At 42.9% G+C, this 20,359-nt stretch overlaps 1 protein-coding gene across 1 annotated transcript in view; it reads left to right on the top strand.

Annotated features, from left to right (window-relative positions):
* The first annotated feature begins 17,072 nt into the window (after positions 1 to 17,072).
* slc25a28 (solute carrier family 25 member 28) overlaps positions 17,073 to 20,359 on the top strand; it is a 42,579-nt gene continuing 39,292 nt past the window's right edge. Inside the window, exon 1 of the mRNA XM_060925885.1 lies at positions 17,073 to 17,602. Coding sequence (XP_060781868.1) covers positions 17,264 to 17,602 — 339 coding nt within the window. The 5' untranslated portion in view covers positions 17,073 to 17,263. The remainder of the gene's footprint in view (positions 17,603 to 20,359) is intronic.

Below are 20,359 nucleotides of genomic sequence, written 5' to 3'. Positions count from 1 at the left end.
TGCACCCGGTAGTGTTGAAATTGGTAAACACCGCAGTTGCGGACATTTTGTAGCCTAAAATGATGTTATGATAAGCTTTAATAAAGGGCCCAGTCATTTGCCCCGCCCCCGGCCCGGCTCTGACTTGTTCCGCCACTGTCACTGATGTCACTGTTTGCGCTGCTTAACGACATCACGTGACGTCCACCCACTTTCGCTAACTCCACCCAATGTGTCCACCCACTTCCAGCCAGCACAGTTCAGCGCGGTTGTAGTCGAAATGCAACTCCAACAGCCCCGCTCAGCCCGACTCAGCTCGACTCGGCACGGCACGGCTCAGCCGCGTTTGTAGTGGAAAAGCGGCAATAGTGTTTGATCAACAAGGAGGGCCAGATCTACACCCTATTCATGTTACCAAAGCAATAGAAAAAGAAATGGGTAAAATTAATCATGCTCAATTTATGGGAAATGGTAGGCTACTGATTTTTGCAGCGTCTGAAGCTCAGCGAGATAAGATCTTAAAGAAGACTACATTAAATCGTTCTAAAATATCACCACACATCCCAGGAATAGCAGCAAAGAAAAGAGTTATAATAACTGGGATTCCAGTTTCAGTGTCCATTGATGAGGTCAAGAACAATCTGATAGGGGCAGAAATGGTCAATGCAAAACGCTTGACTAAAGGCAAAGAAAAAACAGTTTGTCAGTTTTACTCTTTAAGAATGAAATGCCTGCCAAAGTCCAAATGGGTTTTATGAGCTACCCAGTGAGAGAATTAATTTCCCCTCCGATACAATGTTTTAAATGTCAATGTTTTGGCCATGTAGCAGCACAATGTAGAGGTAAACTTAGATGTGCAAAATGTGGAGGTGAACATGAGTATGGGAAATGTGGGGACAATGTTCAGTTAAAATGTTGCAACTGTGGAGGTCAGCATAGTGCTGCCTATGGAGGGTGTGAGACAGAAGGAGGCAAAGGAAGTTCAGAAATTCAAACTAACTCCTCAGGTGTCATATGCTAATGCACTAAAGGAGGTAAATAAAAATAAGAAAGATGTGAATGTTAACAGATTTGTATCTCCAACAGAGCAAAATTCTTGGACTCCAAGACAGAATGGTGGGAACCATATATATATCAACAGACAAAGGTAGGCCTGCCAAGGTCTAACCCAGTGATAGAATGTTGTGAATGCTAAACAAGAATTTCAAAAGAGACTCTACTGATCAAGAAAAATGAATTTATAGCATTTATCTTGTTCTTTAGTTAATGTCACAATACAGCACTCTAGGAAGAGTGACAGAATTAGATCAGTTGTGGAAACCGCAAATGAATTTTTGGGTACCACAACCAAAGCTGATGAAATTCATGAAATGTTAAATAATAAATATGGAGAATCTCAAGTTGGTTAAATGTCTAATGGTGTTAATCATTCTTCAGTGGAATGCAAGAAGTCTGATTGCAAATGGACAAGAGTTTAAAAGGTATGTGCATGAATTAAATAGTAAACCAGATGTTATCTGTATACAGGAAACATGGTTAAAACCACATTTGGATTTTGTCTTAAAAGGTTATAACAACATTAGATATGACGGGGGGAAAGATAGAGGAGGAGGGTGTATGACCTTTGTCAGAGAAGGAGTGTCATACAGACATTTGAGTACAGCTGAGGAACATGAATGTACTGACTGAAATTTTTAATAGAGATAATGGTAAATACTGACCTGGCGACTTGTCCAGGGTGTACCCCGCCTTTCGCCCATAGTCAGCTGGGATAGGCTCCAGCTTGCCTGCGACCCTGTAGAACAGGATAAAGCGGCTAGAGATAATGAGATGAGATAATGGTAAATACATAATTACTATAACCCATGTAAAGCTTTAACAAATGAACTGTTGAGAAACATTATCAAAATATCTCAGAGATATGGTTTGGGGATTTTAATGCCCATAATAGCTTATGGGGAAGTAAACACACAGATCTAAATGGGGAGACTATTGAAGAAATGATAAATGAAAGAATGCTAGTATGTCTAAATAATGGCAGTGGTACATGGATGAATATACAGTATATATATAAGAATGAAACCTCATGTATTGACCTGACTTTAGTTGATAGGAAATTAGCCAGTAAATGTGAATGGGAGGTAGACCAGAAAACAAGCATTGGTAGTGATCATTTTCCTATCTTTTGTAAAATTGAAATGAAGACTGAAGTTACATTCATCATAAATGGCACTTTATGAAAGCAGACTGGGAGAAATTTTTAAAAGGTTGCAATGAAGAAATGAAAAATATTCCAAAAACTGATCAAACTATAGAGCAGATGAATGATAACCTAAGCATCCTCATTCTTACTGCAGCTAGTCAGAGCATTCCTATTAGTAAGAGTCAGAAGAAGAGAGTGAATGTTCCATGGTAGAATGATAAATGTAAAGAAGTCATTAAAGACCGAAATAAAGCTTTTAAAAAACTGCATAAAACACTAACTACAGATAACCTTGTGGAATACCAAAGGAAAAAGGCTCTAGTGAGGAAAGTAATTAAAGAGGTAAAAAGGGAATCTTGGAGACAGTTTTGCTCTACAATTGGAAGGGAAACAACCTTAGATAAGATGTGGATGATGGCCAAAAAGATGTCAGGTAGATATAAGCCTGCAAGTATTCCTGTACTAATTGACGGCAAGAATTTCAAAGCTGTATCAGATAAGGAAAAGGCTAATATGTTGGATAAAATATTTGCAGATATTCATAAAGGTGATCATTTAGACGATTGTTTTAAAAAAAGGAAAGAGAATATATTAAAGGCGAATGAAGGTATCCTAAATGCTAAACCTGAAACAGGGTCTATACTTGATAATGAATTTAATATGTAAGAATTGAAAATGGCAGTAGCTAATACAGCATACTCCTCACCAGGAAGTGATAATTTGTGTTATGCTATTGTAGGTATAGTCCCTTTAAGAAACTACATTTCCCATCAGCCAACTTCCGCGTTGACCTACGTCATGCTGGGCGGGATCACCAACGTCACTTCCTCCCTGAAGGCATAAGTAACGGAACAACGCTTCCGTCTCTCTCTCTCGTCTTGGATTTCAAGCATCCAGACACAGAGATACCCTGCACCAGAAAACCAGATAAAGACGTCTTTTCTTTTCCTCAAGAATCAGTTTCGCGCTTTCCTATCACCTTTGGCCACGGTAGATTCTCGGATAGCGCGATTTTTAAACTCAGCTTGAGTTACAACCGGTTTTCAGTTATTCATTGTACGTACGTATGGACTGCAGCCCAAGCAGTTAATGTTAGAAGTGACCGGATCCTTCTAATTAAAGCGTGTACACATTGTCTGATCAGAGACTTTGTTTTCATCACGAGCGATCACGCGTCGGACCAAGAGATCCTCTGCTTTCCACGGAAGCGACTCACGTGCTCCACAATGGTGAAACTCCAAAAGTCTCGGAACGTCTCTTCATAATTTTGCGTAGAGGCAAGACACTAAGTAAGACTTGGTATTTTGGGCATAAAAACTAGTCTTAGGAATTAGTTTTATGAAGCAGTGTGAATTTAAACTCAGGAACGGTTTAATTGTGTACACTGTAGACACTCAGTGTTGAATTGATTGTTCTACTTTGTTTTAATCTCTCAAGTGTTTAATAGATAGGCTTTGCATGCTCTCTCTCTATTCCTGTCTAACACTTAAATTTCATTATTACACGTATTTTGACCGCATCAAGATTTCAGTGGATTTAGTACTGTTATAAGCTAGTGAAATTAGCTTATGGCTAATTCTTTTGTTCCATTAGCATCCAGGGCTAATGGCCCTTTTCCACTACCCTTTTTCAGCTGACTTCAGCTCGCTTCAGCCCGACACGGCTCGCGTTTCGACTACCAAAGAACAGCACGACTCGGCTCGCTTCAGCCCTGCTTAGCCCCTAAAACTCGCACCATTTTGGAGTGGGGCTGAAGCGAGCCAAACCGAGCCGAGTGAGGCTGGGGGCGTGAGCAGACACTCCCCTGTGCACTGATTGGTGAGGAGGAGTGTCCTCACATGCCCACACACACCCCGTGAGCACGCTGGGATCTGTAAACACCGTAAACCCGGAAGAATAATAATTACGAATTACGAGAATTTCTGAAGCCTTATGTGCCTCGCCTCATCTATACGCTCTTGCCAGTATCTGTTGGCATTGTCGGTGACAACAAGCCACAGAACCAAGACCAGCAACACTAACGACTCCATGTCCTCCATGTTTATTGTTTACTATCCGGGTCGTGAGACTACCGCTTAAAAGCTCACTGATGTCACTGTTTGCGCTGCTTAACGACATCACGTGACGTCCACCCACTTTCGCTAACTCCACCCAATGTGTCCACCCACTTCCAGCCAGCACGGTTCAGCGCGGTTGTAGTCGAAATGCAACTCCAACAGCCCCGCTCAGCTCGACTCAGCCCAACTCAGCACGGCACAGCTCAGCCCGACTCAGCCGCGTTGGTAGTGGAAAAGCGGCATGTGTATTTTCTCAAGGGAACACGTGGCGACCCTCCTCCACACTCACATAAACACCTTTTGTCTTAACTCCATGAGGTAGGATCCTTGGGCCTTAGCTAGCCACATATGGCTAATTCTTTTGTCTAATTAGCAACCAAAGCTAGCTCTCTTGTTTTACTTAGAAACACGTGGTCACCAGGCCTCACAAACACATCTTAGCTAGCAACTCAGAGCTAATTCTTTTCCACGTGGTGACGCATACCTCAGATAAACACACACACACACACACACACACACACACACGCTCAAGTATATATCATATTTGTATATATTTCAACTGCCATCATTCAATTTTTTTATCTTTGCTATAATAAATTCAATTAATTATTGAAACTGTGCGTGTTTATTTGTTCTGATATTTTTGAAGTCGCTCAATCTCAAAAGAATTCCAAAGTGCATATGAGTTATATAATACGGTAAGTGATCATAATTTGGAATATACCATAATTTAGCTGTTTGGTAATTTATTATTAAGCACCAAAATTAATGGTATTAATGAGACTGATTTAATGAGATTGATCACTTAATTACCAATTGCACCTACACTATGTTTAGAAAACTTCCTGTGGAAGTACTGGAAAAGATACTTGAGTTATTTAATCAAATTTGGAAAGAAGGAAAATTACCTAAAACATGGAAAAAGGCAACAATTCTTCAATTTCCTAAGCCAGGGAAAGATCCTAGTAACTCAGGTAATTACAGGCCTATAGCTTTAACTTCACACCTAGGAAAGCTTATGGAAAAATTGGTAGTGGGTCATCTGAATTATTTCTTAGAAAAGAAATGCTTGCTTAAAAGCTATCAAACAGGATTTAGAAGGAGTAAATCAACTACTGATGCACTTGTTAAACTTTGTAATGAGGTTGAAAAGTCTTGTTATGGAGGTGATGGCAGCTGTTTTTCTGGATATTGAAAAAGCTTATGACACCATGTGGAGAGAGGGCCTATTAATTAAGTTGGAGAAAATTGGGATAAATGGATAAATGTTCAATTTCATTTTAGATTTTTTTGACACATCGTACTTTGAGGGTAAGAGTAGGCAATGGATTGTCAGAATATAGGGTAGAAAGTGGAATTCCCCAGGGGAGCATTATAAGCCCTGTTCTATTGAATATAATGATTAATGACATATTTGAGAAAGGAGGTGAAGGACTATTGTATGCAGATGATGCTGTTGTATGGAAAAGGGGACGTAATGTCCCATATATAATAGATAGCATACAAAAAGAAATGCAAATATTAGAACAATGGGGAATAGATTGGGGATTTAAATTCTCTTTACCAAAATCTAAGGTAATGTTTTTTTACCAGAAAGAAGATCCCAGAGAACTTAAAAATAACATTGTACAACCAACCACTTGAAAGAGTAAATAAGTTTAAATATCTTGGAATCTTCATGGATGAAAGAATCACATGGAAACATCATATAGCACATGTAGAAACTAAGTGTAAAAAAGTATTGAATCTTATGAGGATGATTTCTGGGCAGTACTGGGGTGCAGACAAACAAACAATCACTGATGAATATTTATAAAGCATTAATCAGATCAACCATAGATTATGGTTGCATAGTGTATAGTTCTGCATGTGCAACATCTCTCAGGAAACTTGATAGAGTTCAGTTTAAAGGTTTAAGGATTGCTATAGGAGCTATCAAAACAACTCCTACCTGTGCACTGTTTGTAGAAGCTGAAGAAACCCCACTTAAACTAAGATTTGATAAACTGTCCTTAACATACTGGGTGAGACTTAAAGGGAGCATAAATCTTGCTGTATCAGCTCTAAATGAGTGTTGGGAATACCATTCAAAGAGTTCTAGTTTTGGATGGCATATTAACAACACAGGGGTAGAATATGGAATTAAAGATTTTAACTTAAGCCCTGCACTTGTGTTGAGTACAGTTCCTCCATGGGTGCTGCCTGTTCCATCCATTGATTTAGAACTGCTGAATGAAAAAGCAGAGCAGCCTAATGAACAAAGCCTTGCAGAATGCAGCCAAATACACCTTATATCTAAATATTATGGTTTTATTAAAATATTTACAGATGGGTCAAAAGATCCACAAGATGGGCATTGTGGAATCGGGATATATATTCCCAAATTCAACCAAAAGTATGGATATAGGCTTAGCAACTTTGTCAATATATTCTATAGAATTAGCGAGAATAATAACTGCTCTGAGATGGATTGAAGAAGTCAAACCACTAAGATCTGTCATATGTACTGATTCATTGGCAGTTTTACTCAGCTTTGAAACAGGAAACTCAATAAGAGAGGATTTGGTAATAGAGGAAAGACATGTTTTATTGAATCTTAAGAACCTTGGATTATTAGTTCAGTTTTGTTGGGTTCCAGCCCATGTTGGGATTAAAGGAAATGAAGTGGCTGACAAAATTGCTAAGAAAATGCTGGAAAAAGAAAATATAGGAATTAGTATTTCAATGGGGAAGGGAGAAGCGCATCTCATCTCATTATCTCTAGCCGCTTTATCCTGTTCTACAGGGTCGCAGGCAAGCTGGAGCCTATCCCAGCCGACTACGGGCGAAAGGCAGGGTACACCCTGGACAAGTCACCAGGTCATCACAGGGCTGACACAGACACAGACAACCATTCACACTCACATTCACACCTACGGTCAATTTAGAGTCACCATTTAACTTAACCTGCATGTCTTTGGACTGTGGGGGAAACCGGAGCACCCAGAGGAAACCCACGCGGACATGGGGAGAACATGCAAACTCCGCACAGAAAGGCCCTCGCTGGCCACAGGGCTCGAACCTGGACCTTCTTGCTGTGAGGCGACAGTGCTAACCACTACACCACTGTGCCGCCCCAGGGAGAAGCTACATCTAAAATAAAAACAGAAGTTCTACTTAAATGGCAAAATGAATGGAAGGTAGAATTCAATGCAAGGCATTATCATGAGATCCAGGAAAATGTTTGGGGGAAAAGGATAATATCAGGTCTTAACAGAAGGGAAGAGGTGGTATATAGTAGACTAAGATTGGGTCACACAGGTCTTAATGGCACTCTGTGGTTAATAGGGAAGAGTAATGGTTTATGTAGTGAATGTCAAGTTTGAGAAGATGTAGTTCATGTTTTATTTAATTGCAATAAATACACAGAACACAGACAGCAATGGAGAGAAAGAGAGGCTGATAATGGAATAGAAAACATCCTTAAGGAAGAAGGAATGCAGAGAGATGGGATCAAATCCCTATTTATTTTTCTTAATGATACAGGTTTAATTAAAAGGATCTAGGATCCTTTTTTTCCCTCAAACTTCAGATAGCCATGATAGTCTGCTAAGTCCCTTTACACATTCCTGTACAGTGGGTGGCGGTATGCACCAAAGAGACGCGATCCGCCAATAAACCGAAGAAGAAGGAACTTTGCCAGAATGTCTCGCTTTGCTTCTAGCCATTTCTGTGCCTCTGTTATGTTTCATGGTTGTTTGCTCAAGCTCATTTTTCTATTTCATGGTTTTTGCACGAAGGGTTTATTAATTATTAATATTAATTTATTATTATTATTTTAATTAATAGTTCATGGTTTTGCACTAAGGGTTTATTCTAGTTCATGGTTTTTTGCACTAGGGGCTTTTTCTTGTTTTTGGTTTCTTGTCCTAGCATTTTTTGTCCTTGCCTGTTTCGTGTTTTTGTCTAGTTTTCTGTCTCTTGTTATCTGGATTATTTTTGCCATTTGTTTTTGTCCCATTTGTTTACCCTTGTGCCACACCCTTTTCCCTGGATTAAAACTCTATTTGATTACTGTCTGTATTCTGCTCTTGGATCCTACTCACCACATCTCACCTCCCATAACAGTACGTTCTGGCCAACATGGATCCAGCGGAACTCACCCATCTGAGAATGGCCATCCAGCAACAAGGGACTCCAGGCCTAGAAATTCATATATTTTTTCACCAGCCAGCCGGACTAGTTACCTTCCAAAGTAACTAGCCAAACAGAAAATCAACTAGCCAAAATTTGTTCATGTATGAATTTTACTTCTGTCAAAAATAACACAAAAGAGAGTAGTTACCATTGTTCATGACTAATGTGCATTTATTTCAAGACCCGAGTATTTTGATACTGTTGTTAAATACATAAATGAGAACAACACAGAGCACCATAATATAATATCAACAAATAATAATATATTGGAAAACTTGGCAACTTGGTGTATGAGTATTGAAAACAAATATACTTACTATCATGACTATAGCACCCAAAATATGTCCAACATGCTTTCTGTATTTAACCATTTATGAGAGAGAAAGCATTAGGAGCTTCATATTGACTAGGAATCAACTTGAAAAAAATTAATTATTCCATAAAAATCGTATCGCAGCCAAGGCCTACCCTGCTCCCACGTTTGCTTATAAGTCCTTTGTCGTTTCTCCTCGTACACTTTATCGGCGACCTTTTTCTCCTCTTCAGACCGAGGTCGCTTTGTCCCTGTCTCTGGCGGTTTCTGTACACCTTTCAGAAAATTCCACATCGCAACATAGCTTTGGCAGATGTAGATGTAAACAACAACAAAAACACGTTTAAATGAGCGATAATGTGGCCACATCTATTGAATTTGATAACGTGATTACCGTGATTATGGCAGGATAGTCACAGCAGCGGAGAAGACGGAGGAGACCAAATAGTTTTCAACGAAAAGGCTTCATTTGTTTTTTTCTTTCCTTTTCTCTTTTTTTTTTACAATGACAAGCATGCATGAAAAAATATACAAAAACTGTACAAAACGAAAATAAACAAGCATAAATAGCCAGGCTAAGTCCTCAGACCCTGAACTACTATCAAGAGCAACTTCAATTAACAAGACACGTTCATTTCACCACCAACCCTCACCTACTGAGGCTCTTGGGCCTAATATAGAGCATTGCTAACTGTAGCCCCACCCACTGGATAGCCCCACTGTCAAAAATAATCAACTAAACAACAACATAATTATTACCAAATAATAAATCAAATAAGAAAACATATAACACAAAAATACATATAATAACTGACATGCACAAAAATACCTTATTGAACCCTCCAAATGGCTTTTAAGTCATTACCCCTAAAACACCCCCATCACAATGGGCTGCCCCACAAAGAACCCGGGAAACCCCTCTATCCCCCCCCCAGTGGAACAGTCCATCTGTTTCCCCAAACGAGACAAGGAAGAACATTTTGAATGCCCGGTGAGTGAATTGCTATTGGAGTTGTAATAACAAAAGTTTTAACCAATAAATGAAGTTTTTTAACAGCCAGTGTGAATTATTTTACTTTTTGATACTAGACAAAGATTATACAGATGAAGAATGAAAATGACTATGTTTTAAGCGAATATTTTGAATGAGTCAGATGCACAAACAATAGCCATCTAGAAGTGCTGGTAGGCCTTTCCCTGCACTCTAAACACTAAGTTTGGCCCTGCATAATTAATCTATGGCAAATGGTGATTAATGACAATATGAAAGAGATCTTAAACAGTACATACGGTGGTGGCAATGAGAATAGCGACAGGACAGGTCAGCAGTGATTTAAAAATGCCAGAAAATGGCTACCTGCGTGCTGCACGCTATGTCAGTGTCAAGGCTCAGCCCGTGACAGCAATATTCAACGAGATGTGTTATATGCATGTGCAGTAGTGAAAAAACTGACAGCCTGACTCGTACACGATATGATTTGGAATTCTTCGGTAGTTTCCGTCCTGCCGATAAACACATCGATTAACACAGACACGGCACACGCTTAATATGTGGCGGCTTTAGTTGACGGAGTGTCTGAATCTTCGCTTCATATATATTTTTTATTTTCAACTAGCCAGCTGGGCTGGCTAGTGACAGGAATTAGCCGCCAAATGACAAATTAAGTCGCCTCGGGCGACCAGACCACCGCGAATTTCGAGCCCTGGACTCTCCTCGGGACCCATCAGCAAGACCTCCAACAGATTACACAGAACCTCGCCACCCTGTCCAACTCACTCAATCTCCTCAACACACAAATGCAGCACTATCAAGCCATGCCTACCTCTGCCCAGCAGTCTCCAACTTCAGCTCCTGCCACTGCCTTTTCCCGTGAGCCGAGATGCCCAGTGCCTCAGCCCTACGATGAAGAGCCAGGTACTTGTAGATCATTCTTGTCTCAATGCTCATTGATCATGGAGCTACAACCTCTGACCTTCCCCACAGAATGCTCCCGGGTGGCATATATCATCACGCTCTTCACCGGCAAGGCCAGGGAGTGGGGAACAGTGGTCTGGGACGCTGACGCTCCCTTCTGCTTCTGTTTCAAAGATTTCTCCGAAGAGATGAGGCGAACTTTCGACCGCTCTCTGTCTGGCCAGGAGGCCGCTAGGGAACTTATGGAGCTGTGGCAGGGGTCCCGGTCTGCCTCAGACTATGCCATTGAGTTCCGGACATTGGCGGCATTGTGCGGTTGGAACGAGAATGCCCGGGTCGGCGCGTTCCTGCATGGCTTGTCTGACGTCATTAAGGATGAGCTGGTATCACGGGAACTGCCGTCGGACCTCTCCAGTCTCATGGACCTTGCCAACCGCATCAACACCCGGCTCCAGCAACGGAGGAGACAGAAGACCCACCCCAGCTTCACCTCCTTTCCACCTCCCGCCATGTCCATCGAACCTATGCAGGCAGACCGGGTACAGGTGTCAGTGGAGGAATGACAGCGCTGGCAGAGCACAGGGTCCTGTTTCTACTGTGGTCAGTGAGGACACACCTGCCGAGCCTGCCCACTAAAAGGACGAGCCCCACCAGTGAATCGAGGGGCCCTGGTGGGAAACACTCGGAACCAGCCCCCCACTGATCGACCGTTAGTCCCTGTCATCATTATCCACAACAACCTGCATCACCATCTCCAGGCCCTCGTTGACTCAGGGGCAGACAGGAACCTAATCTGCTCTGCCATTGCCAAGCGTCTGGGAATCCCACTACTCACCCTCGACGTCCCTCTCACTGTCCTGACACTCAATGGCACCGGCTTGACCACCATTACCCACTTTACTACCCCACTCACCCTGAGGATTTCTGGTAACCACTCAGAAACCATCCAGCTCCATGTCGTGAACAATCCCCACATACCCATCATTCTAGGATTACCCTGGTTAACGCTGCACAACCCTCACCTAAACTGGGCCAACAACACCATCCTAGGCTGGAGCCATTCCTGCCTAGCTTCCTGCCTGAACTCTGCTCTCCCTCCCGCCAGACCACCGCAGCCTCCAGCCAGCAAGTCTCCCAACCTCTCTCATGTGCCTCCGGAATACCTGGACTTAAGACTTGTTTTCAGCAAGACCCAAGCAGTGTCCCTCCCTCCTCACAGACCCTATGACTGTGGAATCGACCTCCTGCCTGGGACAGTGCCACCCAAAGGGCGACTCTACTGTCTGTCTCCCATCGAAAGGCAAGCTATGGAGAAGTACATCTCCGAGTCTCTTGCAGTTGGGCTCATCTGCCCTTCTTCCTCCCCAGCAGGGGCAGGATTCTTCTTCGTGGATAAGAAGGACAAGTTGCCTTGCCCATGCATTGATTATCGAGGTCTCAATGCCATCACAGTCAAGAACCGCTACCCACTACCACTCATGACTACGGCCTTTGAACTACTCCATGGAGCCAAGATATTCACCAAGTTGGACCTACGCAATGCCTACCATCTCGCCAGGATCAGGGAGGGGGATGAGTGGAATATGGCCTTCAACACCACCACTGGCCACTACGAGTACCTCGTGGTCCCTTTCGACCTGACCAACACACCTGCAGTCTTCCAGGCACTCGTCAATGATGTCCTGAGGGACTTTCTCAACATCTTCGTTTTCGTGTACCTGGATGACATCCTGATCTTCTCTCACTCCCTGGAGGAACATTGGGGCCACGTCCGGCAGGTCCTCTAGTGCCTGCTAGAAAATAAGCTATATGTCAAGGCGGAGAAAAGTGAATTTCACCAAAGCTCTGTCTTGTTTCTGGGGTTCATCATCTCCCGGGCTAGGATCCAGATGGACCCCCTCAAGCTTGAGGCAGTTGCTGACTGGCCCACCCCATCCTCGCGACGAGAGCTCCAGCGTTTCTTGGGATTTGCCAATTTCTACAGGCACTTTATCCACAACTTCAGCACAGTGGCCAGACCTCTCACAGCTTTAACTTCAACTAAGACCTCATTCAAGTGGGGGGAGGAAGCGGAGAGAACCTTCTCCATGCTCAAGCACAAGTTCACCACAGCACCCATTCTCACCATACCTGATCCCACAAAACAGTTTATCGTGGAGGTCGATGCCTCTGAGTCTGGGGTCGGAGCCATCCTCTCCCAGAGGGCCAATGATAACAAGGTCCACCCCTGCTCCTTCTTCTCTAGCCGGCTGTCCCCTGCTGGACAAAATTACGACATCGGCAACATAGAGCTGTTAGCTGTCAAGATAGCCTTAGAGGAGTGGAGGCACTGGCTCAAGGGGTCAGATCTCCCCTTCCTCTTCTGGACTGACCACAAGAATCTGGAATACCTCAAATCCACCAAACGCCTTAACTCACGGCAAGCCCGACGGTCTCTCTTCTTCTCCCGTTTCCAATTCACACTCTCCTACTGCCCAGGCTCCAAGAACAGCAAACCCAATGCCCTGTCCAGGATATTCTCTGCCCGCCAGGAGGAGTTTAGTATGCCTGAAACCATCTTCCCTCCATGCTGTCTGGTGGGGGACGCCCTACTTGAGGTAGAGACGTTGGTGCAGAAGGCCCTGGAGCAGGACCCATGAGAAGGTAACTCAAGTAACATACCACCTAACCATCTGCTTGTTCCCCGCTCTGTGCAAACCCAGGTGCTGCAGTGGGGTCATGGCTCCAAGTTGGCTTGTCATCTGGGAGCTGCTCGAACCTTGGCACTCATCCAACAGTGCTTCTGGTGGCCATCCATCAAGGAAGATGTCCAGGAGTTCGTGGCGGCCTGCGACACATGTGCCCGGAACAAGACAGCCAATCGACCCCCTGCCAGCCTGCTAAGACCCCTCCCGATTCATCATCGACCCTGGTCTCACATCGCCCTGGACTTCGTCACAGGACTCCCCAACTCAGGTGGTAACACATGCATCCTCAGTTATTGACTGGTTCTCCAAGACAGTCCATTTCATCCCTCTGCCCAAGCTTCCCACAGCTAAAGAAACCGCCAAATTACTCATCCTTCACATTTTCCGCCTACACGGACTCCCCACTGACATCGTTTCTGACCAGGGTCCTCAGTTCACTGTGCAATTCTGGGGGGCCTTCTGCAAACTCATTGGGGCCTCCTGTAGCCTCTCCTCAGGGTTCTATCCTCAAACCAACGGTCAGGCGGAATGGGCGACTCAAGCTTTGGAGGTGGCACTCAGGTGCATGACGTCCAGGGATGCCGCTTCTTGGAGTAAGTACTTACCTTGGGTCGAGTACTCTCATAACACTCTCCCTTCATCTGCCACAGGCCTCTTGCCCTTCCAGTGCTCCCTAGGTTACCACACACCACTCTTCCCCAACCAAGAGGAGGAGGTCGCCGTACCCTCAGCCCAGACCTTCATACGCCGCTGCAGGAGGACATGGGCATCGGCTTGGAGAAGACTCATTCGCTCCACCCTAGCATCCAAGAGGCAGGCTGACAAACACAGCTCTAAGGCACCCACTTACCGGGTGGGGCAGCGAGCCATGCTTTGCACGCGCCATCTGCCACTCAGAACTATCTCCCACAAGCTGGTGCCCAGATACCTAGGACCCTTCCTCATCACCAAGGTAATCAATCCATGTTCCGTCAGACTGGCATTACCACTCACCATGCAACGTATCCACCCCATGTTCCATGTGTCACAGCTTAAACCTCTGGTCTCTAGTTCTTTGTTTAGTCACATAAAAATACAAGGAAGACTTTAAATTTTTGAAAAAACAAAACACTGAGTAATCAGCAATGGAGTTTATAGGCAGCAAAAGGCTCCTAAAGACTGTGTGTGTGTGTGTGTGTGTGTGTGAGATCACTGATTCAATGATCAGGCTTATTTTTACTGCCAAACACTTGACACTCTGGCATCTTTAGGATTGTTTACAACAATTTAGAAGCAATGTATCCACTAGAGGCGGCACGGTGGTGTAGTGGTTAGCGCTGTCGCCTCACAGCAAGAAGGTCCTGGGTTCGAGCCCCGGGGCCGGCGAGGGCCTTTCTGTGTGGAGTTTGCATGTTCTCCCCGTGTCCACGTGGGTTTCCTCCGGGTGCTCCGGTTTCCCCCACAGTCCAAAGACATGCAGGTTAGGTTAACTGGTGACTCTAAATTGACCGTAGGTGTGAATGGTTGTCTGTGTCTATGTGTCAGCCCTGTGATGACCTGGCGACTTGTCCAGGGTGTACCCCGCCTTTCGCCCATAGTCAGCTGGGATAGGCTCCAGCTTGCCTGCGACCCTGTAGAAGGATAAAGCGGCTAGAGATAATGAGATGAGATGAGTATCCACTAGATCTCAGCTTCGGAAAGTCATGTGGCGTCTAAGTGACGTCACAATCTTGGATTGCCTCGCGTAATTTGTACTCAGAGGGCACTATTAAAACCTCGGAGAGAGTGAGGTGGCAGTACCCAGGGACATTGTTTTTCTTTTAAAATAAAATCTGTACACAGTATACAGGTACAAATATGAACAAGTGAACACTCGAACATGTCTTGTATGGATATTATCTGTCAAAGAGTTTATTTTTTGTGGTTTGTTTGCCTTTAAATACCTGAGCCTTGATTGCACTGTGATTGGGAACAGGTGCTCGGCATCAGTTAATCTTAATGTGACATGTGGCAGGGGAAAAAAAAAGAATACTGACATAGTTACGTTTCTATTTCCAGAATATAGTAATATATTTAAAAGTGAATGAGTAATTAATTACTGAAAGATTAACTGTATGACAGGCTAAATGTTTACAGAGACTCTGAAATGTTGCATTAAAAAAAAAAAATCTCATGCATTCCTAATTACTGAGTATTAGTTTACAGGGCACATAGTCTAAAGAAAATTAAGTTATTTATTTGGCCTTGTTAACAGTACATAATTTGAAAGGTAACAGCCTGAGTTATTTATAGCTTATGTGATTAATGTGTGCATTCCATAAATAATTTCCTCCTGGAGATTACGTGTAAAATTCTGATCTAGGTTTGGCATCCTGTTGATACGGAATACCGTCAGGTATTATTACGCTTTTTAGAGGAGTGGGGGTGAGTTGAAATCTCCCTACATTGGGCAGTGTGTGTGACACAAGTATTGGAAAGAGTTGTCTTTCACCACACAGGAATGTAAACAAAATTTTTTTCGTATTCTTTTCCAACAAGATCTCATTACTACTCATTGCTCTTTGTCACACTGGTCTAATTTGGTGGGGGAGATCTGTTGGGAAAAAGTTTGGCTATTACCACAAAAATTATTTTTGACCAATAAGGTGAAAGAAATATCTTTCAAAATGCTACATAGATTTTATCCTACCAATTTTTATTTGCAGAAATGTAAAAAAGACATCATTGTCAATTGTTCTTTTTGTGGGGTAGAACACAGGTGGTGTAGGGCGGCACGGTGGTGTAGTGGTTAGCACTGTCGCCTCACAGCAAGGGTTCTTCTGGGTTCGAGCCCAGTGGCCGGTGGGGGCCTTTCTGTGTGGAGTTTGCATGTTCTCCCCGTGTCTGCATGGGTTTCCTCCGGGTGCTCCGTTTTCCCCCACAGTCCAAAGACATGCAGTTAGGTTAACGTGGGGTGGCCTTGGGCTGAAGTGCCCTTGAGCAACGTACCTGACCCCTGACTGCTCTCTGGGTGCTGTTGTGTGGCTGCCCACTGCTCTGGGTGTATGTGTGTGTGTGTGTGTGTTCACTGCTTCAGATGGGTTAAATGCAGAGGATGAATTTCACTGTGCTTGAAGTGTGCATGTGACAGATAAAGGTTTCTTCTTCTAGAAAGAGAAACCCTTATTCATTTATTTTGGCTTTTCCCTTATTCAAAACTTTTGTGGCGTAAGCTTACTCATCTTATTATCGACTCCATTCATGGGAGAATGTCTTGCTTGGCTTTTATGACAGCAGAAATCTTGTCTCTCATTTGTATTTGATTAATTTTTTAATAATATTGACAAAATACTACATAAGTCTAAATTTCAGAATAAAAAAAAACTAATTTTACAGAACTTAGTATAGACATTAAACAGTATGCAACCACAATTTCTAGCAGCAATAATAAGAAGGCTGTCAAAACACAAACACTTTTTGTGCTATACAATGTGTTTTTATCTCATCTCGTCTCATTATCTCTAGCCGCTTTGTCCTGTTCTACAGGGTCGCAGACAAGCTGGAGCCTATGATCTGTTTTTTTTTGTTTGTTTGTTTATTTATTTTATAATGTACATTCCCCTGGCATAGTTGCACCAATGCTATTGTATTGTATACTCTTTGTATACTTGATTTGATCTAATACAAAAAAAAAATCCTGTTGATCCGGCTGACATTTTTTGATTGACACCTTTTGATCCAATCACAGAGCAGAGGCGGTAGCTGAGAAGCGGCACTTCCGCTCGCGGCCTGTACGTCTTGTCATCCCGCGCTGCGCACTTCCTTCCGCGTGGGTCACAGTTTGCCCTTTCTATCCCAGCCATGGAAGTGTCCGGAGTGTAAACACCTGGACGGCGGCGAATAAAGCCGACGGATGTTTTTAGGATAACACCAGCGAACACTTTGTTAACCAGAGGACTGTGTGTCTGGTTGCAAATGGAAGCTGATGGTTTGGTTCGCAGGAGGCGGATGAGCGCGGAGCCGCCTGGTGGAGATGGCGCGGTGGCAGGAGCTTCCGCCGGTGCAGAAGTGCGCTGGCTCAGCGGCAGGTTCTGGGCTCTGTCCGAGGGCGTAATGGGCACTCTGTCACCGCGAATAGGAGGCGAGTCGGAACTTAACACGGTGCAGCTGCATGGCTCCCAGGAGGTGACTGAGGTTTCGGAACCGGACTATGAAGGTCTGCCTCAAGGAGCTTCAACCAGCACGTACATGTTTGCCGGGGCCGTGGCGGGGATCATGGAGCACTGTCTCATGTTTCCTATCGACTGTGTGAAGGTGAGTTAGCCATTAGCTTCGATCAGTCAAGTTAGAGCGGCTGTGTTCAAATTATCCCATGCCATAGGCTGTATATAAATGATCTAGCCGTCAGAGAGAGTCAGCTAATTGACTGACTAGCGCGCAAGTTTTACTAGCTAGTTAGTTCTTAATTTGAAACATTTCTACAACTCAACGTGAGAAAGTTTTATCTTGGCTTGACATACGTACAAACACCTTTTCAACTTCCGAGTTTAATTTCTGGTTATATCTGCTGCTCATGTTGCAAAAACTAACCTTTTAAACATTGAGTCGAATTAGCCTCCATTAGCTAACTAACTTAGTTACTAACTTCTGCTAGTCCACGCCTCCTTCTCTGTCTTATGCTAGCTGGCTAATCACTTCGGTGTTTATATATTTTGTAGTTACAGCTATATTGAGCTATTTATGAAGTGTCCATTTGCTAATACAGTATTTTTTTAAAAAAAATATATCGTTTAAGGTGTAATAGTCTAGTTTTGTTGTAAAACTCTGCTTTAGTTTGCTTTGGCTCCTTCACAGTGGTCTCTCTGACACACAAGGTCACACAAGCTTTAGGCGCAAATCGGTCACAGACTCCACGATATCCTCTGCCACATTTTATGACCCCGATATCGGCGGTCAGAGTCCGTGCAATAGCTGGTATTTATTCTGACTTTAGCTATTGTGTACACCGAGCTGTACACTTCCTTCACCGCTTTATGTGAAACCTTATGGAGTTGCACACCGAGTTCATGTTCAAGATCAGTGTCGAGTCTGTCAACATTACACACTTTCACAGCATGAGGTGCATCGGATGCTCCTTCATTCATCTTTCTTTTTGTTTCATGGCATCCAGAGGGTCTGGCTGAGTGATCTAAAACCCCTTATATATACCTGATTTCTTTAGCAGTATACGGTACTGCTTAGGCATATGTAAAGAAATGCTGTAGACCAAAAATGGCTTAAAAATAATGAAATATTTTGACATGGAAAAAATGTACAGTAAACAGCAGTAAGCCATAAATGAAAGTCAATATTTGGCGTGAGATGACCCTTTGCGTTAAAGTGCATATCCTGGACCAGATTTGTTTTTTGTTTTTTTAAATATGAAAGAATGTCCCTTTACACACTCATCCAGAAGGGTACTTTTGCACAAGGCCGTCTGTCTACAGCAGGAAAAAACAAAATAGCAAAACACGTCTGGAAAAATCCCAAGAGAGTCTGGAGCCAGATTCGTGACGTCACCTGCGGAAGCGCCAGCAGGCTGCGAGAGCTCGCACGGTTTCAGTGCGCAGCCTGTGTAGACCAGGTTTAGCAGCTAGCGATTTTGCATTGAAATATGGAATTGTCACTTGAGCGCAATGTGGGAAACGATGAGTACTAATCCCATTAAGATTGGTGTTGCTACACCCTCCTGCAATACATCTGTTTACCGTTTTGATAATTACACGATAACGTTGAAGAACTTTGCAGAAAACCACCAGGTCGTTTTCTCATAAACAAACCAGCGCTGACATAGGATTCAGAGGGAGGCGTCCCGCACGAAAATCAATGTTTGCCAGTAATCCAAATGCCAAGTTTTTTTCAGAGGCGGACCAATTCGCCTCAAATGGATTGATTTCAACTGAGTTTTTCTGGTATTGTGCAAGATTAAAAAAAAAAATTGCACAAAATGTGACCGATATTTGACCAAAGTTTTAATATAAAATAGGAGAATTACAATGATCTTGCTCCTGAATTTACCCATGATATGCACTTTAAATATAAATAGTAGTCTCAGGTACAGTTAGTGCAGTTTGACAAAGAAATGAGCTGTAGATTTTTGTACTGAGCATCTTGCAGAACCAGCCACAGTTCTTCACTTTAACTGTCACACTTGTGTCTTAATTTTGCAGCAAAACCCAGCAGCCTTCATTTTTTATTTCATTTATTTTTTTTAATTCTGAAAAGTGGTCTCTCTTATATAGTATGCTCCGAAGATGTGACCTTTTTTTATTTTTGTATCACTTAATTTTGTGCTGGAAAACGAATGTTTGGAACTCTCTCAAATGTTTTTGTACTGACTCGATAATGTAGAAGTCATGAAATACAAATCTATAACAGTTTGTATGGAAAAAAAAATAGGGTGCCTAATACTTTTGCACAGTATTTGCAGAGTACATCATAGTATTTAAGTGCTATCAAAAATGTTCACTGATTCTCAGGTGTATTTAATTTACTAGGGCGAACAAAAACCACTTAAGTTGACATGCTAACAGATTGGAAGATCTTAATTCTCAAATCTGAATGCCTAGAATGTGTTGCTGGGAAAACAGAAAATTAATCAACTCTGAGAGGTCGTACTAGCTGCAAGGCAAATCACAGGTTTATATTAATGTACTTGCTCTGTTAACTAACAGGAGATTTTATGCAGCTTTTTGTGTGGAGATGTTCATTTAACAGTAATGAAAGGAGCATTTTGTAACCGTCCTTTATAGCTTTACATGAGTGGAAAACTTAAGATCAGAGCTTTGTGCTTTGCAGTTTCTCAGTAACAGGACTGTCTGCTATCGTTGTCTTTTTACTATATAAAGTGTGGGAACCATTGCTTGTTTATAGCTTTTGTAATGTATGTGTTAACAGGAATTCACTTGTTTCACGTTTCCCAACATTAAAGGTAAATAAATGATTAAAACGTAAGATGATTTGTTCTTTACTCAAGAGTAGGCAAACCATTAGGCTGGGTGCCTGGGACCACCATTTAAAAAAAAAATGTAT

This window comes from Neoarius graeffei, chromosome 7 (assembly GCF_027579695.1).
Source record: "Neoarius graeffei isolate fNeoGra1 chromosome 7, fNeoGra1.pri, whole genome shotgun sequence".
Taxonomy (NCBI): domain Eukaryota; kingdom Metazoa; phylum Chordata; class Actinopteri; order Siluriformes; family Ariidae; genus Neoarius; species Neoarius graeffei.
This window is presented reverse-complemented; position numbering and strand designations above follow the sequence as displayed.